The sequence below is a fragment of the Hirundo rustica genome, chromosome 25, assembly GCF_015227805.2.
Source record: "Hirundo rustica isolate bHirRus1 chromosome 25, bHirRus1.pri.v3, whole genome shotgun sequence".
Classification (NCBI taxonomy): Eukaryota; Metazoa; Chordata; class Aves; order Passeriformes; family Hirundinidae; genus Hirundo; species Hirundo rustica.
In genome coordinates, this window is record NC_053474.1 from 3,284,469 (window position 1) to 3,312,084 (window position 27,616).

At 53.9% G+C, this 27,616-nt stretch overlaps 2 protein-coding genes across 6 annotated transcripts; both read right to left on the reverse strand.

Annotated features, from left to right (window-relative positions):
* Window positions 1–457: 457 nt before the first annotated feature.
* TXLNA (taxilin alpha) lies at window positions 458–9,119 on the reverse strand. Of its 5 annotated transcripts, XM_058423576.1 has the most exons (12): window positions 8,961–9,054; window positions 7,903–8,036; window positions 6,921–7,247; window positions 5,820–5,911; window positions 5,114–5,284; window positions 3,671–3,865; window positions 3,464–3,583; window positions 2,646–2,720; window positions 2,209–2,301; window positions 1,858–1,953; window positions 1,158–1,446; window positions 458–931 (listed from the first exon to the last, which is right to left on the reverse strand). In XM_058423576.1, the coding sequence occupies exons 2-11, from the start codon at window positions 8,009–8,011 to the stop codon at window positions 1,174–1,176; spliced, it is 1,551 nt and encodes a 516-aa protein (XP_058279559.1). In that variant the 5' UTR covers window positions 8,012–8,036; window positions 8,961–9,054; the 3' UTR covers window positions 458–931; window positions 1,158–1,173. The 5 variants fall into 5 exon arrangements, with proteins under 5 accessions (XP_058279559.1, XP_039941921.1, XP_039941922.1 ...); XM_040085987.1 differs by having other exon boundaries at window positions 458–1,446; window positions 8,983–9,119; XM_040085988.1 differs by having other exon boundaries at window positions 458–1,446.
* Window positions 9,120–9,355: 236 nt separating this feature from the next.
* Window positions 9,356–27,532, reverse strand: KPNA6 (karyopherin subunit alpha 6). The gene is made up of 14 exons (XM_040086166.2): window positions 27,459–27,532; window positions 20,367–20,479; window positions 19,578–19,673; window positions 18,796–18,895; window positions 18,403–18,497; window positions 17,296–17,427; window positions 17,014–17,102; window positions 16,021–16,120; window positions 14,435–14,598; window positions 13,722–13,800; window positions 13,518–13,643; window positions 12,853–12,980; window positions 12,156–12,334; window positions 9,356–11,360 (listed from the first exon to the last, which is right to left on the reverse strand). The coding sequence occupies exons 1-14, from the start codon at window positions 27,460–27,462 to the stop codon at window positions 11,176–11,178; spliced, it is 1,590 nt and encodes a 529-aa protein (XP_039942100.1). The 5' UTR covers window positions 27,463–27,532; the 3' UTR covers window positions 9,356–11,175.
* Window positions 27,533–27,616: the final 84 nt, after the last annotated feature.

Consider the following 27,616-nt stretch of genomic DNA (forward strand, 5'->3'; position numbering starts at 1 on the left):
TTCAGCTTCCAGCACAAGGAAGGCAATGCTGGGAATAAAGTCTGTCACAAAGAGAAGCTGCAGCGAGGTTTGAAGCGAGTCGAGTCTTCCAAAACGACAGCGAGGAAACAAAAAGTCTTGAGAAATGAGGGGAAATCCCAAAACCCGGTGCCAGCAAGGTCCCACGTCTGTCCCTAAACTCCCTCCCAGCACATCCAGGCCCCACGGGCTGGGGCAGCACCGGGGAGATGCTCTTCCAAGCTGAGAGGGAAAGGAAAAGCGTGGCTGGGACAGCACAGGCACCCCCAGGCCGAGGAGATCCCGGAGCTGATCCCGGCGATCCGGCTGGAGCAGCGGCTGGAGGAGCACTCGCAGCTCCGAGCTTTGATCCTCCTGGATCCCGGCTCCCTGCGGGGCTGGGGGGAGGCACCTCCCCAATCCCTGTGCACAACGATGCCAAACACTTGGGAATGAGACCTTTGGATTAACTGTTTAATACACTTTGTGCACGTGTGCGTTCAGCAAAGAGGCAACTGTGAATCGTAAGGCGGTTCGGAGACATTGGCAGGGCCTGGGAAGAGCAAAAATTCCCGGGGGTGGGAGCAGGCACCCCCTTTTCCTGCTTCTCCTCGTCCCCATGGCAGACACAGGACCCAGGGAGAGGAGGGGAGCGGCCTCCTGTGCCCTCAGCTCACAGCGAGAGCCCGTCCAGGACACAGGGAAGAGGGAGAAGCCGGCGCTGGGAACGCCCTGGAATTCTCCCAGCTCTGCTCCAGGGTGGTGCCCCTTGTCCCTGGGCACACACAGATCCCTGGATCTGCTCTCCTGAGCCTGCCGGCGACGAGGTCTTTTCGTGAGAGGGACTGAGGCGCCGTGTTTTCAATATTCACACAGGCAGGGAGCTGGCTGGGCCCTTCTGCTTCTCATGGATATCCACAGATAAAATGTTGCCCTGCGCATTTTTATATATCTTATATATATATATTTTTATATATATATAAAATCTTAAAAAAAAAAAAAAAAAATCCTCCAAAAAACCCTAAACTAGGAAAAAAAAGAAAAAAAAAAACAAAAAACCAATCTCACATCCCCAGGAAGGGCTGTGTCCTATCCTTCCCCACCCATCCCAGGACAGGGAGAGGGGAATCTAAAGCAGCTCCCAGCTGATCCTCCCTCACCGGCCCCGCCCGGGGCTCACTCCGCGCCCCGCGTCCCCTCCTCGGTCCCGCTGGGCTCTGCCGGGATTTCCGCGGGATCCGGGCTGTGCCCGCCCTTCCCCGAGCTCGGGGACTCGGCGGCCGCCTCCGGGCCGGGCTCCTTCAGCGCCTCCGGGGGCTCCGTGTGCGCGCACAGGTCCTGCACTTTCTTGTTGAGGTCGTTGCGCTCCGTCTGCAGCGCGCGGCACAGCTTCTCCAGGCGCTGGATCTTCACCTGCAGCCCCTCCAGCTCCTTGTCCCGCAGGGTTTTCTGCAGGGAGAGGTGGAAAGCTCAGAGGGGATCGTGACGGGACGGGGGGATGGTTTTAAAGGGAGGGAGGGCAGGGCTGGGTGGGATTTTGGGAGGAAATTCCTCCCTGTGAGGGTGGTGATGCCCTGGCACAGGGGGCACAGAGAAGCTGTGGCTGTCCCTGGGTCCCTGGCAGTGCCCAAGGCCGGGCTTGGAGCAGCCTGGGACAGTGGGAGGTGTCCTTGCCCATGGCAGGGGATGGAACTGGATGAACTTTACAGTCCCTCCCACCCCAAACCGTTCCGTGATTGATTCTAGGGAAACCTGAGGGGAAAATCCCCGTGACCCAGCAAACCTTCAGCACCCAAAGCACCCAGGAGCTTCTGTCTCCCTTTGCAGCGCCTGCCCCGTCCCACCCCAGCCTCCCCTCACCTCCTCTGCCATCTCCAGCAGCGCCTTGTTGCTGCTCTCCCAGCGGGAGCGGTACATGGTGGTCTCCTTCTCCAGCTTCTTGATTTTCTTGGTCATCTACAGAATCACAGAAAGGGCAAAAATCGAGTCACAGAATGTCCTGAAGCTGGAAGGGACCCACGGGGATCAAAGTGCAACTCCTGGCCCTGCTCAGGACACCCCAAAACGAATAAACCTCAGGGAGCAGATTGCAGTTCCCACAGGTCCTCATGTGTCACCCCAAATTTTGGGTGTAGACCCCAAAATTAATTGAAATGATGGAGCTGGGGCTGTTCCAGCTCCCAGCAGCATCGAGGGAAAAGCGTCACCCACCTTCTCCATCTCCTGTTTGAACGTGGTGAACACTTCACTGCTCTTGGAGAGGGTGTTCTGGAATTCCTCAAACTTCTCTGTGTACAGAGCCAGCTGCGGGGAGAGACAGGGAGCTCAGGAGAGGCTGAGCCGCTGCCCTGGGACACGGACAAACAGCAGGAGCTGCTCTGCCAAAGGGAAATTCTGTGCTGGGGAAACGTCCCGAGAGCAAAATGTTCCACAAACACCTCCTGGCCGCGCCAGGGCGATCCCATGACTGCTCCCAGCGCAGGGAAACATCGCTCAACAAAGCCTCAGCTCGCCAAAACCGAACCCAGGAAAACCCAGGAGGGATCCTGCGCCTCTCCTTTCCAGATTAAGGAGCTTCGGGTTGTTCAGGGAGGGAGGGAAATCAGCCCCACACAGAGCAGGCTGAGCACACAGAGCAGGGAACTCACCTGCTGCTTGAGATGGGTCTCCTGCTGCTTCATCAGCTCGCACATCCTCTGCGACTCCACCGCTTCCTTCAGCAGCTGGGGAGGAGCAGAGCAGTTACCTGGGAATGCTCCTGGCACAGCACGGCACAGGGAGCACAGCAGGCTCCTGAAGGAGCCACTGGACACGCCAAGACCTGGGATAACACCCAGTGTTGGGGAGGATGAAGCCAAAAAACCCTATAAATATGATTGCCTATATTCTGAGAATGAGAAACCTGTAGGTGAGATAGAATTGAAAGTAAGTTTTGATGTTTGAGATGTATTGGATACTGGATGTCTGGGAAAACAGTTCTGTGACCATCTGAAAGTTACCTGCAGCCAGACCCAGAGGTCAAATGGAATGTCCTGTCTCACCCCTCAATGTATGGTTCATCCCACACCTGTACCCCTCCCCTGAAGTATCAGGTATCTGTAACCCCATTGGCACAAGTCTTGTTCCAGCCCACCTTGAAGAGCCCTCATAAGGGGTCGCAGGGGGCTGGACGCTCTCTTTGCCTGGCACCCTTCCCCGAGGACTTTCCTCTCTTGGAATTTCCTCTCCCAACCTCTCCCTTCCCCCTCTCCCTGGGCCTTGCCACGATCTGCAGCCTGGCAGCTCAGAGCAGGGCCTCACATCCCTTACAATAAACCTCATCTTCTAAAACCTAACTTCAGAGATCTCTCGTCTACATTTATCCACACCGTCCTGGAGTCCTCAGCAGCAGCAAAGCAATTTCTACAACCCAGGGATCCACAGAGAGAGGCAAAAACCTCTCCCAAGCCACCGCTCCAAGACTTACAAAGTCCTTCTCCCGCTGGTGCCTCTCCTCCGACTCCTTCAGCATCTCCTGGGCCTGCTGCAGTTTGGCGTCCACCAGCTGCTGCTGCAGCTCCTTGTGCTTGAACACCTTGTCGATGTGCTGCGGGGGGAACGCGCGGCTCAGCCAGGAGCCGGAGCCTCCTCCTGCCCCGGGGCAGCGGCAACGGCGGCCCCGGCCCTGACCCACCTCCTCCCGCAGCTCGTACTGCTCGATGAGCTTCTTGAGCCTCTCGGCCAGCTCCATGTTCTCCTGGCGCAGCTTGGAGTTCCTCTCGTTGTGCTGCTCCATCTGCAGCTGGATGTCGTTCAGAGTCACCTGGAAGTGGGAGGTCACCTCCTTCCTCTTCTCCTCCTCCTCCCTGGCGCGCTGCACGCCCTCCTCCTGCGCGAGGGACGCGTGGGGTGAGGCAGAGGCCTTCCCAAAGCGGTGCTCCTGACCCACCCAGCCTCCCCTCGTTCCTTATATCCATCAGGAAACGGCTCTGGGCCTTCCCCCTTCCCTTCCTTCAGCGGATAAACCCCGAGATTACAGCTGGGATACCGAGGGCGAGGATGGGCCAACGCCGGGATTACGGCACTGCCCTGCTGGCAGAGCCGGGGGGAGCGCTGGGAGAGGCAAACTCGCTGGAATGGAGAGGGCTGCGAGGGCCCGGGGGAGCGCTGGGAGAGGAGAGCTCGCCCAAACAGAGAGGGCTGTGAGGGCCAGGGGAGCGCTGGGAGAGGAGAGCTCGCCCAAAAGGAGAGGGCTGTGAGGGCCAGGGGAGCGCTGGGAGAGGAGAGCTCGCTGGAATGGAGAGGGCTGCGAGGGACAGGGAGAGCCCTGGGAGAGGAGAGCTCGCTGGAATGGAGAGGGCTGCGAGGGACAGGGGAGCGCTGGGAGAGGAGAGCTCTCTGAAACAGAGAGGGCTGCGAGGGCCAGGGGGAGCCCTGGGAGAGGAGAGCTCGCCCAAAAGGAGAGGGCTGCGAGGGACAGGGGAGCGCTGGGAGAGGAGAGCTCGCTGGAATGGAGAGGGCTGTGAGGGCCAGGGGAGCGCTGGGAGAGGAGAGCTCACTGGAATGGAGAGGGCTGCGAGGGCCGGGGGAGCCCTGGGAGAGGAGAGCTCGCCCAAAAGGAGAGGGCTGCGAGGGACAGGGGAGCGCTGGGAGAGGAGAGCTCGCTGGAATGGAGAGGGCTGTGAGGGCCAGGGGAGCGCTGGGAGAGGAGAGCTCACTGGAATGGAGAGGGCTGCGAGGGCCGGGGGGAGCCCTGGGAGAGGAGAGCTCGCTGAAATGGAGAGGGCTGTGAGGGCCGGGGGGAGCGCTGGGAGAGGAGAGCTCACTGGAATGGAGAGGGCTGTGAGGGCCGGGGGGAGCCCTGGGAGAGGAGAGCTCGCTGGAACAGAGAGGGCTGTGAGGGCCGGGGGGAGCGCTGGGAGAGGAGAGCTCGCTGGAATGGAGAGGGCCGGGGGGAGCCCTGGGAGAGGAGAGCTCGCTGGAATGGAGAGGGCTGTGAGGGCCAGGGGAGCGCTGGGAGAGGCGAGCTCGCCCAAAAGGAGAGGGCTGCGAGGGCCAGGGGAGCGCTGGGAGAGGAGAGCTCGCTGGAATGGAGAGGGCTGTGAGGGACAGGGGGAGCGCCGCGGGCGGGGATCACCTTGAGGGTGCGGTTGTGCCGCTGCAGCTCCCGGCACAGGCTCTCCAGCTTGCTGCGCGCCAGGATGGCCTTGCTGTGCTCGCTCTGCAGGTGATCCTTCTCCTGCACCAGCTGGCTCTGCTTCTTCTGCAGGATCTTCATCTGCTTCTGCGAGTTCCGGTGCTCCTCCAGCTGCGACAGGGGAGCACACGGGGTGTGGAGGCGGCAGGGAAGGGCAGGGCTGTGCCCCACTGAGGGGACACCGGCTCGCTGTGCCCCTCGGGACAGGGCTGCTGTGACACTTCTGAGCGGAGCAGCAGTGACACGGAGCCCAGGGGCTTCTCTGCGTCCTGAATCCCCATCCTGCTGGGATCGGGAGGAGCTCCGCGCTCCTCCAGCACGGGGCAAAGCCGCCCAAGGACGCTTTGGACACGCACAGGCAGCCCCAAACCTTCTCCAGTTCCAGATCCACGGCTGGAACTGCACCTTGGCTAAACGTGGGATTCAGGCTTTGCGTGTGTGAAAACAGATCTGAGCTCCTCTTGGCGCCCGAATTTGCCAAAATCCCTTCTGCCCACGCTTCACCAGCACCACCAGCAGCACCCACCCTCTGCTGTGCAGACAATCCAGGACACCACAAAGCTCCAGTGTGTCCCTGGAACGTCCCTCTCCAAGGCCTCTCCTGCCTCCCTGAGCTGCCACATCCTCCCCCAGGCCCAGGACTCACCAGCTCAGCGTATTTCTTGCACAGAGCTGCCAGCTTCTCCTCTGACGTGCTCAGGGTGTTCAGGGTCTGCATCAGCAAAGTGATTTCCTTGCCTGGAACGAGGCGTGGGATGGGAATAACGCAATGAATAGGATGAAACGGCTTTACACGGAGTTCTGGCTTGGAAAGGGGGAAAAAGGGGGGACTGAGAAGGTCCCCAGAGCATTCCCAGGATTTCCTCGTGGTGGGAGAACAACTGGAGCAGCTGGATTTTGGACGGGAAAACCATCCCTGGGCTGGCTGGAGCCAGCTGGGCCCAGGAGAAGAGAAACCCAGGGAATCCAGAGCCGGCCCTGGGTGCATTCCTCACACCCATGGAACAGGAGGATGCTCCCAAACACATCCAAGGCTCTGATTTCTCTGACGATGATTAGTGCTGGATAAAATCCATTTATCCATGCACTGATATCCTCTGGCACAGCTGGAGCAGGGAATCCCTCACCTAAACCCCTGGGGAGCAGAGAATCCTTCACCTAAACCCTTTGGGAACAGAGAATCCTTCACCTAAACCCTTGGGGAGCAGAGAATCCTTCACCTAAACCCTTAGAGAGCAGAGAATCCTTCACCTAAACCTTTGGGGAGCAGAGAATCCTTCACCTAAACCCTTGGAGAGCAGAGAATCCTTCACCTAAACCTTTGGGGAGCAGAGAATCCTTCACCCAAACCCTTGGGGAGTAGGGAATCCCTCACCTAAACCCTTGGAGAGCAGAGAATCCTTCACCTAAACCTTTGGGGAGCAGGGAATCCTTCACCTAAACCCTTGGAGAGCAGAGAATCCTTCACCTAAACCTTTGGGGAGCAGAGAATCCTTCACCTAAACCTTTGGGGAGCAGAGAATCCTTCACCTAAACCTTTGGGGAGCAGAGAATCCTTCACCCAAACCCTTGGGGAGCAGAGAATCCTTCACCTAAACCTTTGGGGAGCAGAGAATCCTTCACCCAAACCCTTGGGGAGCAGAGAATCCTTCACCTAAACCCGTGGAGAGCAGGGAATCCCTCACCTAAACCCTTTGGGAACAGGGAATCCTTCACCCAAACCCCTGATGAGGCAGGAATCCCTCACCTAAACCCTTGGCTTTCTTCTTCTCCTGAGCTTTCTTCTGATCCCGCTCGCCGCCCTCCTCTCCGGGCCGGAATTCCTCGCTTCCCTTGGTGTTCTCCTTCTCCCCGTTCATCTCGGGGCCGCCCGGCTCCTGCTCCCCGTTCCTGGGGGACTCGCTGCGGCTCTTCTCGGGCTCCTCGGGCTCGGGGGGCTCTCCCTGCCCTCCGTCCTCCGCCGGGTTCTCCTGGCTGGCATCCACGCAGTAGGTGTTGAGGATGTCCTCCAGCTGCCGGCTCAGCTCCTCCGAGACGTCGCGGGAGGATTTGGGATCCTCCCGAGTCAGGGGAGCTGTTGGGGGGGAAAAGGGGAAGGCAGAGCATTGAGGGTCCCCCCCGTCAGCCCCGCTGGAAGCACGCAGGGGACACGGGAGGTTTCTCCTGGCCGCACCGGCAGCAGGATAAGCTGCTTTGCTGCGGCTGCGTCTCCAGCCAGCTGCCCTGACAACGGCAGGGCGCTCCCAGCAGCCTCGCCTTTCATCAGCAGAGCATGACCAAGCCCCTGACATCTGTCAAGAGGGGAAATTCCCCCCTCTGCCCTCTGGTTTTGTAGGGTTTTTTTTTTTTAAGGAAAGCAGGTTGTGTGTGAGGTTTTTTTCCCCCCCTCCTGAGAGGCTCGGATCTCCAGGGCCGGGCTTTTTAGCATGACAATGGGTTTTAAACCTGGGTGAGAGCAGCTGGATCCCTGGGATCAAACAGGGGATGGAGCAGCAGCTGGGAAAGGGGAGCTCCTCCAAGGACGGCACACACACAGAAATAAAGGGAAAATCCCAGGATTTTCTGCCTTGGAAAACCAGGATTCTTTTCCCCCTACAGCAGCCCAGATTCAGGCAGGAAAAGCAGCTCCCAGGCTCTTCCCAGGCTCAAACCCGCCCTCAGACGTTCCAGGGAATGCCAGCAGTGCCCCCAGCCGTGGGCAGGGACAGAACCCCCCAGGGATCCCCCACCTTCTGGGGGAGCTGCAGCATCTGGAGAATCTCCCTCTTCCAGCCCCATCCCGCTGCTTGTCCTGGAGGGACGTGGAGCCGCTTTGGTCTCCACTCCCTGGTTCTTCATCACAGCCTTTCCACCCTCTCAGACTCTGCAGAAACAGAAAGGGAGAGGCTTTAAGGACATCTGGAGGATTTTAGGAGTCATCAGCCCCGGCTGGGAAGGAAGGAGCCTGTTCTCAGCAGAAGCTCTGTGCTGAGGAAAGCACCTCTCGACTCCCAGTTCCTGCCAGGATAATTCCTATTGGAATCCCCTCCTGGAGCAAGGCAGCACCTCCCAGCCCACAGATATAGGAATTCTCCCACTGGGCACAACCCCCTCAGCCCTTTCTGCCCTTCCCAACTCTCGGATTTCAAACCTGACCCAGAAATCAGAGCCTGCACAGCACAGGGGTCAGTTCCTACCGAATTCCCCGGCTAAGGAGAAATCCCAGCTCCTCATCCTCATCCCCTCCACCTCCGAGGGCTTTGCACGCTCTCAGCCTCCCCAGCCTCGGGTTATCACGCTAATTAGGAGCTGGGGATGCCGGTGCGGAGGGAAAGGAGCGGCCGTTCCCGGATCACAGCGGGACCGGCCCCGCCGGGGCTGCTGGAAGGAGAACCCCAGGGAAAAGCGGCGGCGGAGCCGGGCCCGTGTCACCACCCACGTGCGGGATCCGGGGCAGCGCCCTTCACCCGCACCTGCCCCGCGCCTCGGGCGCTCCTTTTCCGCTGCTGCTGCAACCGCGCTCGGGGCTCCCGGGAGACAACCGGGGCTCGGGGAGCGAACCGGCCCCGCAGCCCCCGGCCCATCGCTCGCTTGGCAGCGGCAGCCCCGGCCCGTCCAGCCCCGCTCCGCCGCCGCGGCCCGGCCCGAGCCGCCCGTGGTGCCCCCGTTACACCGGGGACCGGCAGTCTCGGCCCGCCCCCAGCCCCGTTATCGCCCCGGGCGCGGCCCGGCCCCCGCTGGAGCCTCCGCCTTTCCCCTGCGGGGACCCCCCCCGTTAAAGCAGCCCCGCGCCGCCCCCTCCCCGCACCGCGGTGACGTCACGCGCGCACCCCGTGACGTCAGCGCCGGCGGTCTGACGCAGGCGTCGCCTCGTTCCTCAGCCAAGGGGCGCGCGGGGCCCGGCGGCGGCCCGGCGCATCGGAGGGGCGGTGGGTGCCGGTACCCGCCCGATGCCGCTGCGGCGGCGGTTCCGGCGGTACCGGCGCTAAGGGAGCGGCTCGGCCCGGGGCCTCCAACGGCCGCGCGTGCGCCCGCCCGCGCCGCCGCCCAATCGGCGCCCGCCGCGCGGGGCCTGCCGGGAGGCACCGGGGAGACGCGGCAACCGCGGCGGGAGGCGCTGAGGGGACTACAGCTCCCGGCGTGCCCCGCGAGAGAGCGGCCGCGGAAACTACGGCTCCCGGCGTGCTCAGCGTGAGGGTCGCCATGGAAACTACAGCTCCCGGCCTGCTCTGTAGGCCTGGAAGGAAACTGTGTCCTACAACTACCGCCATGCCCCGGGGTGGGGGAAGAAGAGAAACTGTGGTCTACAACTCCCGGCCTGCCTGGCGCATGGCTGCCCTGGGGACAACCACTCCCGCCCTGCTCCCCTGGAAGCGGGGACAAGCAGAGGAGGAGGAAGAGGAGGAAGGGAAGGAACAGCGGCCTACATCTCCCACGATGGCCGCCGTGAGGACTACAACTCCCAGCATGCCCCGCGCGACCCCGCCGTTACCGGGCACCGGGGGTCCCTCCCAAGGTCACCGAGCCCCCCGAGCACACCAGAGCCGGGCACCTGCACAGGTGGAGTTTATTCGTTCCACAGCAAGGGCTCAGCGCCCTCCCCCGCAGCCCAGAAGTGGGTGTTTGCTCCTCCGTTTTTACCGAAATAGCGGCAAAGTCACTCCAAAAGGCGCCCAGGGGGCTCCGGGAGCTCCGCGTTCAGCCGCAGGAGGAGCAGCGGGACGCGCCCGAGCCCGGGGGTTTCCAGGTGTGCCCGTCTCACAGTGCTCACTGACAGGAATCACAGAAATTTCATACACAGCTTTCTCTGTGGCCCAATTAGACAAATATCTCCCTATCTATAATATAAAAAATACAGAGATTTGCCATTATTTTTGGAAGTAAAATGTGCATTTATCCGACTGTGAGCAGGAGGTGAACCTGAAAACCCGGTGCTGTTGGAGCTCCCATCACCGCTGGCAAGTGGAGTCAAATCTTCCTCCACCACCTCAAACCACCCCAAGGCAGGAAAAAACCCAGAATTCATGTTTCTCATGGAAAATAAAGTATTTCAAGTAAAGATGAAGGTGGGTTTCAGCATTTCAGAGCTCTGAGATCAGTCAGTACAATGCAAACCAAACCTGTGCAACAGCAGCTGTGCTTCCTGCTCCAAAAAAAAAATCCACCCCAGTTCCCATCTTTGGGCTCTTGTTGCTTTTTTTGTTTTGTTTTTAATCCTTGCAAATAGCACTAGCAGTTCTTCAAAAGAAAACAAACAAAAAAAAATCTAGACAAAGGGAAGCAGCAGAAAAAAAACCAAAAAATACCCCCCCAAAAAACAAAACAAAAAACCAAAACAAACAAACAAAAAAACCCCAAACGAAACAAAAACAACTTCCCAGCAGTGAGAGAACTTCTCATTTTTCTGTCCATTTTCAGTATTTTTCATCAGGGAACTGGTCCTGGGTTCACCAGGATTGTGCACCTGAAGGAGGAAGGCCAGGGCTAAACTTTGCTCTTGGCATATTAAAGAGTCTTTACTAAAGAGTAACGTGTGCAAAAAAAAAAAAAAGAAAAAAAGAAAAAAGGGAAAAAAGAAAAGAAAATAAAAGAAAAAATTAAATAGATCAACCCACATTTTTGCAGAATTACTGTGGCCAGAACAGCTCCCTCCTCTCCGTGTCCTCACCCAACCCAAGGCCGGAGTACCCGAGGTAAAAAAACTGCTTTGGGGAGACACCACCACAAAGAAGAAGCCACCAAGAGGTGCCAGCTGTCACCTCCACGTCCTTCCTGCCTCCAAAGACAACGTGAGCAGCAGCCCAAAGACACAAGGAGCAGAAATCGCCCTTCTCTCCGCCAGCGCCGAGCGCCGCTTGTATTTGTAGAGTTTTCCTAAAACGGTTGGAGTGGGTGTCCAGCCTTCCCAGCCACCACCAGCAGCTGCTCTCCCAACCTTTCCAGAAAGTTTGTGGTGGGTTTTTTTGGGTTTGTTGGTTTGTTTTTGTTTGTTTGTTTTTTTTTTTTATCCTTTCCCCCGGGGATTATAGCTGGAATCCTTCCATGGGAGCCTCGGATTGCTGGAAGATGTATTGCTGCTGGTTCTCGTCCACCTGCGGAGCCACGGCCGCGTCGTCCTCCACGCCGAAGTAGTGCTCGATCAGATCGAAGGCTTTCTGGTAGATCTCCTGGTTCTCGTGGCTCTGGAGGAATTCTATCTTATCCAAACCTTTGGAGAAAACAAAACAAAACAAAACAAAAAAAAAGTGGAATGGGATGAGACAAAGAATTCCACTCTCCGTCCTCGAAAGAATTCTGATGTCTAAATCCGACTGTTCCAAAGCTGCCCCTGGATCTCAGCCCTGCCAGGCAGGTTGAGCTCATCCAGATGTGCTCCCAGCTGCAGGCTAAGCCCAGATTGCCCTGGAATTAGGAATGAGGGATTTGGTAGCTCCGAGGGGTAGGGAGGAGCAGGGCCTGTCCCAGGAGCCTCCAGCTTTCTCTGCCCCAGTTAAAGCATCCCATGCACTGTGCACCCTCAGGAATTCCAGGAATTGTCCTTCCAGGGAGAATCAGGACACTCGGAGTAATGAGAGGGCAAAGCAGACACTGGCAGCTCACAGGGAGTTTCAGACCAAAATAGGAACTTGCTCCTCCTCAAAGCATCGAGAGCAGGACAAAAAAAAAAAAAAAAAAGGAAAAAAATCCATCACCACCAAATTAAATCACTCCAGGGAAAAGTAAAGTCTCCCTGGATTTCCAGTGTGAAACTGGGCACATTTTAGACCCAGAACTGTCACTTTTTACTGAGCTCAGCTCATTTCTGGTTTTATATTCCCACCTGGTGCAAAGCCACGATTTTCAGCTTGGACTCCAGGTCAGAGTTTTTACTTCCAAGTATTTTCTCATCACCCACTAAATGAGTTTGAAAAGCCAAATATTGACTGTTTGGGGCTATAACAAACCCTTCAACGGAGCAGAAAAGCAGCCAAGAAACCCCTGCAGTGCCCAGAGCCCCCCCTACCATAGGCCTCCTCGATCAGGCTGCAGTAGGGGTTGATGCCAGTCCCACTCTGGTTGGCTTCCTGCTCTCCCAGCCTCAGGATGTTTTCCAGCCCGTTCAAGGCCACCAGAACAATCTTGGAGTCCATGACAGTCAGCAGGTCACAGAGAGGTTTGATACAACCCAAATTCACCAGGTACCTGCAGGGAGAGAGCAGCACCCACATCACTGCGCGCTCAGGAGCTGGGAAGCTTCACCCTCACTCCTTGGAAAGCAAAGGAGATGAGTCCAACTGAAATCCAGGAGTTCATCTTAAAACAGACATTTACTGCTCTGCAAAGTTAGTTTTGCTCTATTTATTTGCATTTGTGAACAGCCCTATTTTCAGAAATCTTTTTTTTTTAAGAAAAGGAGCTGCTTTGGAAATCAAAGGTGCTGCTCAATTTAAGGCCACGCTAGAATTTAACCTGTCTGTCCAAATTCACCTGTCAATGAATTTAATCTGTCATGAACTTTGGACATTTAACCTCAACTTTCCAAAGAGGGATGGAGAAAGTTTGGGATCAGATCATCCCCATCCAGAAGGAAACTACAAATTACAGTCCAGCTCTGTCTCAGTTACCCTCCAGAATTTCTCCAAATCCCTTCTTTGGGATTCCCCTCCTGGCAGAGCTCCCAGGAATCGAGGCAGAGGTGCAGCAGGAGGAGGAGGGGATACCTGATCTGCTCGGGGGTCCCTCCTGACGTGGCGTTGGTGATGGCCCAGGCTGCCTCTTTCCTCGTGCGGAATTCCGCTTTCTGCAGGATTTCGATCAGCACCGGGAAAATGTTGGCATCTATCACTGCCTGGGAAGAGAGGGCAGGGAGAGGGGTTGGCAGCACTTCCCAAAAGGCTTCCCAGCACCCAAAGAAACCTGCACCTCCACATCCCCACGTGAGGAACGTCCCAAGCTGCGCCCTGCAGGGATCCCTGAGGTTTATTCCTCAGCCAAATCCCGTTAAAAGCAGATATTCCATAAGCAGCACAGCAGACAATCCCAGGAGTTCCATCAATAGTGTGGGAATGCTGAAAGCTCTGCTGCCCTGTGGAGGTCAGGAAAAGGGTAATTAAACCTCAACGAGCTCCAGCTCTTCAAAGGGATTGAGGATGGAGAAACAGGGGCTGCATCTCCTCTAATTCCAGCGATCCAGCCTGTGGGATTCAATCCATGTGCTGCTGCCATTCCCCATTTTCAATCCCGTTTTTTTAAGCTCGTTGGGCAGCAGCAAATTTACAAACGACTGCAGATTAAGAGATGAGAACCAACCCAGCCTCTAAGGGCCAGGGTAAGGGAAAAGCTGCAAACGCTTAAGGCTGAGCTTGGAATGTGGAGAGCGGCGTACCTGGATCTGTGCTCGGTTCCCCGCCGTGATGTTGGATATGGTCCAGCACGCCTCTTTCCTGATGGATTCCTTGGGACTGCTCAATAAATGCAGGAGGCAAGGCAGGGCCGAGCAGTTTAGAATCACCTTTGGGAGGAAGGGAGCAGAAATGAGGTCACCAGTGCCAGGTGCTGCACTCCCTGCAGGGATTTCCTCTCCTCTCACCTGGGTCTGGATGTCGTCGCCAGTCACGATGTTGCCAACGGCTCGCAGAGCTGGAGAGGCCACTTTGTAATCGTTGTGCCTGCGGGGGGAAAATTGTGCAAAGACAACCCCAAATCCATCAGATCACCCGGATATTCAGGATATTCCCTGCCCATCAGCCCATCTGCGTGATTTCCTGAGGATTCCACCCCTTTGGCACACAGAACACAGGGGAAGCTGAGCACAGAGCACTGAAAACAAAGCTGCAGCACAGTTTGATCCTTTGCACCCCAACTCCATCCCCTCGTTCAGATTTTGGAGAAACAAAGCCAAGCTGATTTCTCCTAGCCACTGTTCTTTGATTTGCCTCATAACCAGGCTCCCATCTGAAATTTGAGAGCACACAAAACTCTGCAATCGTTAAGGAAATCTGGGAGAGGAGAAAGTTTTTCCCAGCTGTCAACCCAACTCAAAAAAAAAAAAAGGTATTTCTGAAATTTGTTTCTTTTATCGGTGAATTTGTAATTTTTGGGGCAGATGTCGAGAACAACACAGGTGTCTTTTCACAGTGTAGAGTAGAAAATCCTCCGCTCAGGAAGCCAAATTCCAGCCCTGAACCCGCTCCAGATCCTCCCAGGTCAGCTCAGGCGCCCGCACCCCGTGTGCACAGGAGGTCTGGAGCGCCCTGATGGGATTTAGATGCATTCTCCCTCAGTCTCCTGACAGATACTCACATCAAGAGCTCCACCAGCCTCCTGCACACCCCTGAGTCCACCACAGCCTGGATCTTCTCGTTGGGACCATCGGACAGGTAGGACAGAGCCCAGCACGCGTCTGCCAGCAGGTCAGAGTCACTGTTGAACAACAATCGGGACAACACTGGCAGGCAGGGAGACACCTGCAACAACAGCCACCAGCCAGGGTTAGTCACCGGGCCAGGACCCCACACCTGCAGGCAAACACCTCCCGCTCGTGCTGACTGCTCAGGTGCAGTCCTGCCTGGGCACAGATCCCTCCCCCAGCCAGCAGCTCCTCGCCAGCTCCCTCCACAGCTTTGTGCTCGGGTTCTGTTCCCAGATTCCGGTGGTTTTAGAGGCTTTTTGCCTTCTGCAGAGCCCTGAGCCGGACGCAAGAAAGAGACGGAGTCTTCAGGTTCTGATTCTCAAGGTTGCGAGCTTTGTTTATTGTTTCTTATCTTACAATTCTCTCAGTGCCCAGCTGAGATCTGTGCAGCTGCTCGGGCATCTGGCGACTGCCCCTGCACTGGGAGGTCGCTGTGTTTTGTACTAATTGTTACCTGTTCTTTATTTATCATTATTTGCCAATACCCATCACTTATACTAAACAGGTCATCTCTGCTCTGACCCAATCTCCTTAAATTACTTTGTGCCACCGTCACTGCAGGAAATGGAGTGAAGGAAGAAGAAAGAAGAAACGAGACAATGCCCAAACTCCTCCCTCTTGCTCCCATCCACTTCCATACTAAAGAACCCAAAACTACGATTTTTCACCCCGTGATAAGTTGAACTCCTCTCTTTCACACTCTTGTGGCCTGTAATTCATCTCTCAGTGCAGGAAGCCTCTCCCATGGACTGGGATCAAAGCCAGTGTCCCTCTGGGCTCTGTGCCAGGGTCCCAGACCCCCCTGCCCAGGTCCCAGACCCTCCAGGGCAAACAAAGGAATGTCCTGGACTCTGACATTCTGTTGCTGCACTCAAATGACACTGAGGGATTCCACCGAGCTTTGGGAGTTCCTGTAAAAGAGCTCTGCTCCCTTTGTGGCTCTCGACATTCAGACCAAGTTCATTTCAATCATTTGTAAGTGGGTTTATATCTACACTCAACTCAGATTTTACCCCTCACCACCAGCTCTGATATGTGAGGGTTCACTTTAAAAAGAGTGAAAGCACGCTGATTTAAAATGTTTTTGTGTTGCCAAAGGAGGATGAGATACCTGAAAAGCCAGCAGGACTTTTAGTTAGGCTCCCTGGGCAGGGAAAGGGAAGATGCCACAGCTCACAGGAGCCCTGGCTTTTAGCATTTCCAGGTCTCAGAACAGTTGTTGGTCATACCTGAAGTCTCAAAATTCCATAGTTGATAAGAAAATGGTTTAGAGATGTTTTCTAGGGAAGATTGGGCCTGTCCTTTATTTGAGAGGTCCAGCAGAAAGGTTGGGGAAAATTAAACATCCAGATCAACCTCAGCAGCAAAAACCTCACCCTGAGCCCTCCTCGAGTCCAGCAGCCCCAAACAACCCAGAGAAACAACTTAACTGGGTGTCTCCCCATCACCTGGCTGCCAACAAGGCATTTCTTCTCACCTTGTCGAATTCAGGAGGAGGACTCTTCCCTCTGCACAGGTTTGACAAGGCCCAGACAGCGTTTCGTGTCATTGTCAGCCTGGTGGACGTGGTGAGGAGCCTGAACAGAGAATTACCAGCGATTATTGTCCTTGATGTGGAAGCAGAAGGAACCAAAAGAATTAAAACATTTTGCTCCAATTCAGCCCAGGAAGACACTCCCAGCCATCACCAGAAACCAAGTGACACGAACTGCTCAGTCTGAGCTCAGAGTGGGGAGAGGAGTCAGGCTGAGACTGACACCAGGAGCAGCAAAATCAGACATTTGGGACAAAGCTTCACTTTTCCAGGGCTGGGATGAAGATTAATTCTTGCCAGAGCAACAAGAGCCCAGGCCTGACAGAACTACACTGTCACTGAGGGAAGTGGTGTGAGAACTGATCCTACTCCAATCCCCCCAAAAAATCCACAGCCCAAGCAGGGAGCAGGAGCTGAGGGACAGAAAAGCAGCACCTGCCTCACCCCCAGAGCAGTGTGAAGGAATTTTATCCATAGATTTCCACTCTGAACCAGAGGTTTGATTCCCGGAGATCCCACACTGCCAGGGAATCTGTGAGGAATGTCCCACACAGATTCTCATTCTGAACCAGAGGTTTGATTCCCAGAGATCCCACACTACCAGGAAATCTATAAGGAATGTTCCCACTCCTCTGAACCAGAGGTTTGATTCCCAGGGATCCCTCACTGCCAGGGAATCTATAAGGAATGTTCCCACTCCTCTGAACCAGAGGTTTGATTCCCAGAGATCCCACACTGCCAGGAAATCCGTGAGGAATGTTCCCACTCCTCTGAACCAGAGGTTTGATTCCCAGGGATCCCTCACTGCCAGGAAATCCGTGAGGAATGTTCCCACTCCTCTGAACCAGAGGTTTGATTCCCAGGGATCCCACACTGCCAGGAAATCCTTGGGCCCAGCTCCAAGCCCTGGCACAAGAACTGCTCGTGGCTACTCACATTAATAAGGGAGGAAGAATGGCACAGTTAAGGACATAATCTCTACACACAGAGCTGTCTCCAGCAATGTTCCCCAACGCCCAGACAGCCTGGAAGGAAACAGCAACAGCTTTAGCATTCAGTTTCTAACAGGGAGGAACAGGCAGCGTGCTGAGAAAGAGATTTCCCTGAAATTCCAGGCAGCAATCTGCGCTCTGCAGCCAGCTGGGACCACTCCATTTAAACACTGCACTTTTAACACGTGGCTCTCCCCAAAATCCCAAAGGGAGGGGTGATCCTCACCTGCTCCTGAACATCCTCAAAGTCAGAGTTTAAGAGCTCTATAAATATGGGAACTGCCCCAGCCTCGATGACAATTTTGGTCTGTTGGGAAGTCCCCGAGGCGATGTTCGTCAGGGCCCACGCAGCCTCAAACTGAAACGAGGGACAAACAGGAATAAAGCCAGGCTGCTTCAGCAAAACAGCTCTCTTCACATTCTGCCCAGGATTCTGCTGCAAAGGCTTGGTGAGAGAAAGCAGGAGAACCCTCGGTACTCAAAGGATTTTATCTCCTTGCGCAATAAAAGAGCCACAGCTGCTCAAAGGATGAGCAAGAGATGTCACCACCACCACCACGGCATTTCTCCTCCACAAGCGTTTCCCAGCAAGAGAAGCGAAGGCACACACGTGCAGAAACACACAAACCAGAAAAGTTTTCTACATTTCATCCAACATCCCCAAGATGCTGCCAGTTCAAGGGAAGCTGAGCAGAAATTCCCTGGTTTTACTTCCACTTTTTTGGTTTAAAACCAGATTTTCATCCAGGTCTGGAAATTAAAGCCCCCTCTGCTCCATGGCCTGGGGCCAGAGGGCAGGGAGAGAGAGGAAAGCAGTCATCAGCTCGATCAAATTCCATGTATGGAAGTCTCTTTAACCCCTCCAAAGAAACCAGGACTTATTACCAAGCTGGAAGGAATCTCAGGAAGCCACCCAGGCCTTCCCTCTGCCCCAGGCAGGATCAGCACTTGGCCAAATCCATTTGGAACCTTTCTTGGCCACTGCTCGAAAGCCTGCAGCAGTGGAGGTTCTTCCTCACACAGCTTCTTCCTGCAGGTTTATCCCATGGCTCCACCAGCTCCCAGCAGAAATAACAGCTCCAGGAAGGCCAAACTCTCTTCTGCTGCAGCTCATTTAGGTGATTTTTGCCAGTATTTTTCCAATAATTTAATCCATAGCCATTTACAATTTTTTTTTCTTGCCTGAGCATTACAGAGCAGTTTTGTCTTCTCCTATCGATCACCTCCCTTCATTTTTGGGGTTCAAAAGATCATTTTCCCCTGCACAGCAGCTGCGGGTTCACAGGTTAAACAGCTGCACACCCTGAAGAATTGATAACAGAACCTCCTTTACCTGTAATGTGCAATTTTCACTTCTTTTCAGGAATTCCACGAATCTCTCCACCACTCCCTGAGTGTTTATCACCTCATCTATTGGAGGATTTGGCTCTGAAACAGCAGCAAGGCAGCAGTCAGGGAATGAACAGGCCTCATGCAGGGGAGTAACAAGCCTGAAGTGTTCATTTAATTATCTCAATAATAATTACGGGCTGAACTCATCAGGGCAGCTGGGCAGAATCATTTTCTGTACAAATCACACGACTGCCAATCGCCAGCAATACGAGAGATTATCACATTTCTACATTATGGATTTTTATTTTTGCCTCCCCCCAACCTGCAAAGCTTTTGTGCACAAACCCTTGCAAAGGATGTGTCGGATCCTGAGGCAAGGATGAGTTGTTTTTACCTTTGGAGAGTAATTTCCTGAATTTCTGAGTGGTTGCTAGCTGTAGGTCAGGGTCATCTGAGAAAAGCATCTCTACCATCTCTCCTGTGATCAATCCCTCCTGAAAAGAGGCAGAGAACAGAGAAATGGCTTCATTTCACACAGATTATTTCAGGCATCACAGACATGACATCCTACCAGGGCTTAGCCAGAAATCCAAGAATTCCAAACTGGGGATCCCAGCACAGCGCTGACTTCCTGCCAGACTCTTCCAGTTCACATTTACAGCGCTGCTGGGGGGAATGGGAGAAAAGGGGAGGACGATTTTGATCATGCAGCTGGGAATAACCCTGGAAAAACCAGAAGTGAGCAGCAGGATGGGGATTCCCGGGCATGGGCTGAGATTTGCAGGGCTCATGACCCCACTGGATCCCTCAGGAATAAGTTTTCCCCTCAGGAATGCATTTTCCCCTCAGGAATAAATTTCCTCTTTGCATTTTAGCCGAGGGTTTGTGGCTGTTCCAGCTGCCTGCACCAACTTACACAAACACTCTTGAAAGTAAAGGAATAAAACCATTGGAGTTTGGCAGTTCCATGCAATCACAGAAGCCCAGGACGGTTCGGGTTGGAAGGAGCTCAAAGCTCATCCAGTCCCACCCCCTGCCAATGGCAGGGACAGCTTCCACTGCCCCAGGGTGATCCAAGCCTGTCCAGCCTGGGATAATTCCAGGGAAGGGACAGCCACAGCTCCTCCCGGAATCTCTGCGCCCCCAGAGCATTCCATGTGGCTGAAGGCTCCTTACCCCACACGTTGTGGAAGTAACGTAGGAATCCACCAGGAGACTGTCAAACATGGAGTCATCCTCATTGATCAGCTCCACGTTCCTCCTCTTGAAGAGCTGGTGGGGACCAAAACACGGGGATGGTTATTAGAAAGCAGGGATGGACAGGTTCCACAGCTCGACATTCTCCTTCCTGGACTGAAGGGAACCTGAGGAAAAAGCAGCTCTACACTCTGAGGGTTAGTCTGGAACACAAACCTGCTCAGTCTCAGATAAGCAAATTCCCAAACCTCTGAGCCACCGGGGCAGGGAAGCAAAGAATTTGACCAAAATCAGGAAAACTGGGCAAAAAGCAGCTTGGATAAGGGGCTAATGAAGCAAATATTTAGTTGCCACACATATCATTTGGGAATCACCTTGTGCTTCCAAAAAAAGAAATACACCCAGGGTTAAGAAATACACACAGACCGTACTTTCACTTGCTCTTCCTGTTTCTCCAGGAAATAATCCCATTCACTAATTAGACCTAAAAAAAAAAAACCCCACACCACCACCTTTAAAATCAAGGATCTGTGAACAACACCACCACCACCAAAACCTCGAGTAGCCCAAGAATAAAATGCTTGGAAAGCTCTCCATGGGAGCTGGGTCCAGAGGAAAAGAAAAGAGAAAAACCAAAAGATCTCAGAACAGAAAAAAGAAGGACTGCCAGCAAACTTTAATGCACAGATCCTTGCAGAATGCAGTCAGGCAGCAGCACAATCCGGGCTGTGCTAAGGCTGAGCACATCCTACTCAAGGTGACAATTACCTGCTGCTCTCGTTTCTGTTTGCGCAGCTGAATCCCTTCCTCTTCTCTCCTCCGGCGCATCTCCTCGGGATTTAGGGCTTTGTTCTTGTAGCTCTTCATTCGATAGTTGTTTTCTGTGGAAACAGCAGGAATTCTGCCTCAGGGTTCCTGTCACTGCTCCCGTGCATCCCTCCCATGTGCACAAGGCACGGAATAACCAGATGAAATACATTTATTTGTCCCGAGTGCCTTTGGTTTTCGGCAGGAATTGTTATTTCCCCGCTAGCAGCATGGCAATTTTTTCCCAAAAGCCTGACAGGATGGAGGCAGAATGACCAAAAACCCGACAGGACGGAGGCAGAACGACCAAAAACCCGACAGAGTGGAGGCAGAACGACCAAAAACCCGACAGAGTGGAGGCAGAACGACCAAAAACCCGACAGAGTGGAGGCAGAACGACCAAAAACCCGACAGGATGGAGGCAGAACGACCAAAAACCCGACAGAGTGGAGGCAGAACGACCAAAAACCCGACAGAGTGGAGGCAGAGCGACCAAAAACCCGACAGAGTGGAGGCAGAACGACCAAAAACCCGGCAGAGTGGAGGCAGAACGACCAAAAACCCGACAGGATGGAGGCAGAACGACCAAAAACCCGACAGGATGGAGGCAGAACGACCAAAAACCCGACAGGATGGAGGCAGAACGACCAAAAACCCGACAGGATGGAGGCAGAACGACCAAAAACCCGACAGGATGGAGGCAGAACGACCAAAAACCCGACAGAGTGGAGGCAGAACGACCAAAAACCCGGCAGAGTGGAGGCAGAACGACCAAAAACCCGACAGAGTGGAGGCAGAACGACCAAAAACCCGACAGAGTGGAGGCAGAACGACCAAAAACCCGACAGAGTGGAGGCAGAACGACCAAAAACCCGACAGAGTGGAGGCAGAACGACCAAAAACCCGACAGAGTGGAGGCAGAACGACCAAAAACCCGACAGGATGGAGGCAGAACGACCAAAAACCCGACAGGATGGAGGCAGAACGACCAAAAACCCGACAGAGTGGAGGCAGAACGACCAAAAACCCGACAGAGTGGAGGCAGAACGACCAAAAACCCGACAGGAGGGAGGCAGAACGACCAAAAACCCGACAGGATGGAGGCAGAAACGACCAAAAAACCCGACAGGATGGAGGCAGAACGACCAAAAACCCGACAGGATGGAGGCAGAACGACCAAAAACCCGACAGAGTGGAGGCAGAACGACCAAAAACCCGACAGAGTGGAGGCAGAACGACCAAAAACCCGAGAGGGTGGAGGCAGAACGACCAAAAACCCGACAGAGTGGAGGCAGAACGACCAAAAACACGACAGAGTGGAGGCAGAACGACCAAAAACCCGACAGGATGGAGGCATTGAGTTTTTAACAACACCAGAGCAGAGCTGCAGGCGAGGCACAGGCCACGTGTGCCCCACCAGGTGCTCAGGACCTGACCAACGCAGCAATTCCATCCTGACTCCTGCAGAGTTTCCCTCCCAGACCAGCCCTGAACCAAGTTGCTCCTTCACAGCTCATTTCAAAATCAGTATTTTTGGTTCTTCCCAGCTGCTGAGGGCAGGTGGAAGTTTGTGTGGAAGTCTGCGGTTTTATCTCCTGCTCATTTCGAGCCTGAGGCACCCTCAGCCCCGGGGCTCACACGGGGTTTCAGTCCCACTTATCAACTGCCTGCAGCCACCCTTGGAGCCCTTCCAAGAGCAAGTGGAGAAGCGTCAGACCCGAAAGTCCACAGCCAACCCAAGAAAAAACACCTACTAAATACAAAATCCAATTTTTCATCACTAAGGAGAGAGAGAAAACAACAGGAAAAAAAATATATTTGAAGAGGAGAAGAAACAAAATACTTTCAGCTCTGTGATTTCCCGAAACCAGCTAAAAAGACAACAAAATAGAAATTTACAGGCTTTAGGGGTTTATAGCTGACCATACAAAAGCCAGGTCTCACCTAGCTGTAGATTTTAATTCACAAAATGTGTTTGAGCACCACTCTTACGTTTTTATTGGTATTTCCACCCCACTGTGGCTCAGGCAGCCACACGGAAGAGTAAGAGTTTGACAGCTGAGTTCTCCAAACAGTTTAACAATCTTAATCCTCCTTTTGGAAAGCAAAGCCTCCAATTAAAAGGTGGTTGTGAAGAAAGGGAGGAAGGAAAAGTGAGGATACACAGGATTACCAGGCAGTCACATAAATAGCCAAGTGACACATGACAGTTCAGCTGTGCCAGACTCAGGAACACTCAGCACCTTGTCCTTTAAGGGTTTGTGGGTTGTTTTTTTTTGTCCCAGAGCGTCCAGAACCGTCACCCTGCAGGAAAACCCCAAAGATAACCCTTCAGGGCTGGTTGCCACAAAATTCTCTGGTTTTTTGGGTTTTTTTTCTCCCACAGTTTATCCCTGCAGATGATTTCCATTGATTTTTCCCAGTCCATCATCTCTGGCAATGCTCCAATGGCAGAGAACGCTGATTTGGGACATTCCACCCCATTTCCATGGCACTGGGTGTGAGAAATGCAGGATCAGGATCTCGCAGCGAGCTCTGGACTGCAGCAGGACCAAACTCAGGGAATAAAACACAGCAGGACAAATTCTGCCTTTGGAATGTCTCAGTACCAAACATCCAGCTCCTCTGTGTTAACTCCGAACTGCAATTCCATCAGTGGGAATCCCCAAATCCGTTAATCAGGACCTGGGAGTACCTGGGGTGGCAGGAATGGGGCAGGGATCCTCTGCTCCTAAGGATGTGATGCAGGGAAGAGATTCCAGCCCCAGATTTTCACTTTACTCTGGAAAGATTTGCTTTTACAGAAGTGCCAGGGGACACTGAAATCAGAACCTCAGAGAATTCGTTCAGGAAAACAACAAACCTTGCAAGATTCATTCCATTTAAAAAGTTCTGATCCAGCTTGGACAGAACATCCATCCCTTCTGCTTCAGGAATCCCACAGTTCCCCAAGCTGTGCCTTTTGTATCTCCCTGGATTAGTGAGCTTCATTCATAGCTCCAGAAAAATAATAATAATAAATCAATATTTGCATTTCAAACTTAAGGAGAAACTGAACAACACCTTCCCAATTTCCTGTGCAAAGGAAACCCTCTCAGGAGCTGGAAGAAATTTGGCTTCACTGAAGGGAAAAAACATCCTCCACCTGTCAAGGAATTACGAGTCCAAATTGCCACACTCATAAACTGGAAGATGAGAAGGTATTTCCCACTCCAAAGAAAGGAAAAACAGGGTGAAAGTTTGACTTTGAAGGCTCAGCAGGGCACTCAAATCCACCACAGGCTGCAGCAGGAAACTCCAATTCCACAGCTGTTACTCTAAGGACTTCTGGACGCTCCTGGATCGGGAATCCAACCCTGCCTCTTCCCAATTCTCCGCAAGACAAGAAGCATTTTGCTTCCAACTTTTCATTCAGCTGCTGATTAAACCCTGGGAGCTGAGTCACTGCAGGACTTGTGCTGCTGAGTCAGGGAGAAGGCACAGCCAGACCTGACACGGCTCTTTTGGAACCAAATCCCCTTTTCCCCACAGGGAATATTCCACAGGGAATCTTCCAGAGGTGGCTGTGATCACGCAGCCCAGGACAGCTGCTCCTGGCAGTGGGGAAGGGTTGGGGAATTATGCAAGTGGAAATAAATACACTTGAGGAACTTCATCAGCACTAATCTGCCAATTAATGCCCGCTGGGGACATTCCCAGCTCTCAGGTGACCTCCAAAGGCCTTTCCCACCCAAGTTTTCCCTGGGATGGGATAAAGTCAGGGTGATTTATAATTTAAACTCCTCTTAAATTAGACAAATTGCGGCAAAATAAATGGAATGAACCGCTGAGTTTCATGGGACAAACCTCATTCCTCCTATTTCTCCACTTCCCTGAAATCCCAGAGGATCCTCCCATCTCTTCCTAGCATAATTAATATCTCCAGAGGACTCTCCTAGAAATAAAAAAATGTGTCCAGGACAACTTTATTAAGCGAGCTGAAACCCTAGAAAAAGAAGACTAAATCATCTGTACCACTTAAACACAAATCAAATTAATAAATACATAAAATTAGCTGAATTAATGTGCTAAAGGACAGCTCTGAGCTGCTGCCAGAAATCAGTCAAAACCACATTTTTTTTTTACTGTCAACGATAGCTTTGCAGTGAATTAATAAGAAAAAAAAATAAAAGGAAAAAAAAATCACTTTGTCTGCTCAGAAGAGAGAGCAAACGAAACTAAACATCAGAACAACTACACCCCCAAAAAAAAAAAAATCTCAAATAATCACAAGTCTGGGCTGTCCCTACAACGCCAGAACTCCCCCGGGCGCGGCTGAACCCCGGAATTCCGCAGCGCCGACACCGGGGCAGGCCTGGGCCGTTCTCACGGGGGTTATCCGAGAATTTGGCATCACCAAACTCCCGCCGAGGCCGTTCCAGCCGGGGCTCCGGGACGCGCTGCGCTGGTGAATCCCGGATCCCCGCGGCGCTGCGGCTCGTTCGGCTCCCGGGAGCCGGCGATGCGATATCGCCGCTGGAATGTGCGGCGCTGGGAGGGGGCAGGGAGAGGCAAAAAATTCTCTTCGGGGGAAATTCGCTGTCGGACGGAGTTTGCTTCTGGTTCCAGAGGGTCGAGACGAGCTCAGGAATCCTTTCGGAATGTCCCTGCCCCGATGGAAAAAGAGCACAGCAACTCCTCAATCCAGCTCTCAGCGCTTCCTCCGCCTGATTTGATCTTTCCATCCCAAAGTTTGAGGGCTTTAAGTCCTCTTCAAGCTGGTTTATCCTTTCTGAACATTGAGATTTGTTTTAAAAATGAACTGATCGAGCACAAGCGTCAGCTGAGAGTCGCTCGGAACAGCCCCTAAAACAGGGAAAAACTTTTCACTGAATCCACTCAAACTCGACCCAGGGGAGTTCCAGATTAAAACCAACCAGAAACGCTCAGGGATAATTACAGAGGGATATAAAATTCCAATAAATCCATCCCTTCCAACACGTGCTTTGCCTCAGAAACAAACAGGACTGTGTGATTTGCTAAGCAGATTTATCTGGACCTCACCAGCCCCAGAACTGAAAGCCTGGAGGAGTCAGGACTTTCCCTCCTGCAGGATTTTAATGATGAAACTCTCCCCCTTGACAAAGTTCATGTTTGCTCTCCTGAACGAAAGCAAACAAAGCAAATCAGCCAATTCACTGTTAAATTCATCAGCCACGGGAGTTTTATTAAGAATTGAGCATAAATACTGCTCCATGGGTTAAAACAGCACTAAAAAAAATGCATTTAAAGATGTCATTTGCATGGCAAACGAGGAATTAACTGATGACAATTTCCAACAGTATCATTAACTTAAAATAATGAAAAAAACCCAGCCTTAGCTTGTTTAAAAATAATAAAGCTACACGAGAATAATCCAAACAAGGGGGACATGAAACTCTTAGAGTGGTGGGAAGAAGGGGAAGCTCCCGTGCACAAACTCCTCAGCTCCACACAAAACCTCTCCAAGAATCTCCAGACATTCCCACCAGGCCCCAGGACATTTTTCTCCTCGGAGCTGCCAGTCCAGGTTTTACATCCCAAGCCATAAATTAAGATTTCAAAGCCGTTCAGGGCGGGGAGGTGCAGCAGCCGCACACGGACCGTAGTCACTGACTGCCGGAACACCACAGGAGGGTTTGGAGGCAGCAGAAAAGCTCCTGATGAGATCCTGGCAAGCAAGATCCCACCTCACAGGGCGTTTTTTGAAGCTTCACTGAGCCCCTAATTCGGAAGGAGCTGAAAGCTCATCCAGTCCCACCCCTGCCACGGGCAGGGACATCTCGCATTTACTGCTCCAAGCCCTGTCCAACCCGGCCTGGGATAATTCCAGGGATGGGGCGGCCAGGAAATCCATCCCAGCCCATCACAGGGAAGAATTCCACCCCAATATCCAACCTAACCTTGACACTTTAAAGTCATTTAGCTCCCAAAGCAGCTCTGCTTAAAGGACAATACTGCAGATGGAATATGAAACATTTTAATCCTGATTTCCAGAAGATCCTTGCTCAATTTTAAAGAAAACACGGCTTGGTTTTTCCTCCTTGTCCTTCCAAACCCTGTCTTCCTACAGGAGTACTCAAAAAGAAAAATAATAAAAAAAGCCACCTCTCCTCCCCGAGCTGGGACCTCCCACATCAGGCACACCAAAACAAAACGCCGCTGGAATCAAAGCACTTTGAAGGGCTTCAAAAAGCGTCCTGTCACCTCTGTCCTGTCACCGAGCTGGGATTTATCAGCAGGGGACAGAGATCCCGCTCCTTCCCAGCGCTGCCGTGTCACCCACGGGGACACAGGGACAGCCCAGCACGCGCACAGCCACAGTGAAGCTTTTATTTTAACAAAAGTCCCAACAACCACAGCCCTGCTGGATTAACACAACTGCGGAGAGGTTTGTTGGACTCTCGCTTGAAAGGGCGGAATTTAAACCGAGCACTTCTCTGGGAATTTAAACGCAGCAGAGACCTGACAGCCAGGCGAGGCTTCAACTGCAGCAGGAACAGCCCCAAATACCCCGAAGTTACAGCGCTGACAGCCCAAAGCCGGGCTCTCGGAGCTCTCAGAAGGCGAACCCGGGCTCTTGAAGGGCTGACAGCCCCAAACCGGGCTCTCGGAGCTCTCAGAAGGCGAACCCGGGCTCTTGAAGGGCTGACAGCCCCAAACCGGGCTCTCGGAGCTCTCAGAAGGCGAACCCGGGCTCTTGAAGCTCTGACAGCCCCAAACCGAGGGTATTTCACCGTGAACGCCCCGCAGCCGTCACAACCCCCGGGCCGCCCTCAGCGAGAGCCCCCCGAAGGCTCCCCGCGCCCCCAGAGCCCCCGGGAGCGGCCCCGGGATGACTCAGCGGCCGCGCCGGGCTCGCCGCCCTCAGCCCCGGGAGCGCCCGGGACGCCGGTGAGAGGCGAGGGCGGCGGCAGCGCGGGACGGACGGGCCGTGCGCGCTGCCCGGGATCGGGGCGGCTCCTCCGGCTCCACCCCACCGCCTCGGCCGTGCCCCGTGCTCCCCGGGCCGCGCCCGCCCCTCGGGGCCCTCACCCATCGCGGCGGCTGCTGCGGCGGCTCCGGTGGTGGCGGCGGCGGCCAAAATATGGCGGCACCGGGCGGGGCGCGGGCCGGACGGCGGCCGCGCGGGGCCAAAGCTGTGCGCGCGGAGAGACGGGGCGCGGCCGCGGCGCTCGGGCGCCCCCAGCGAC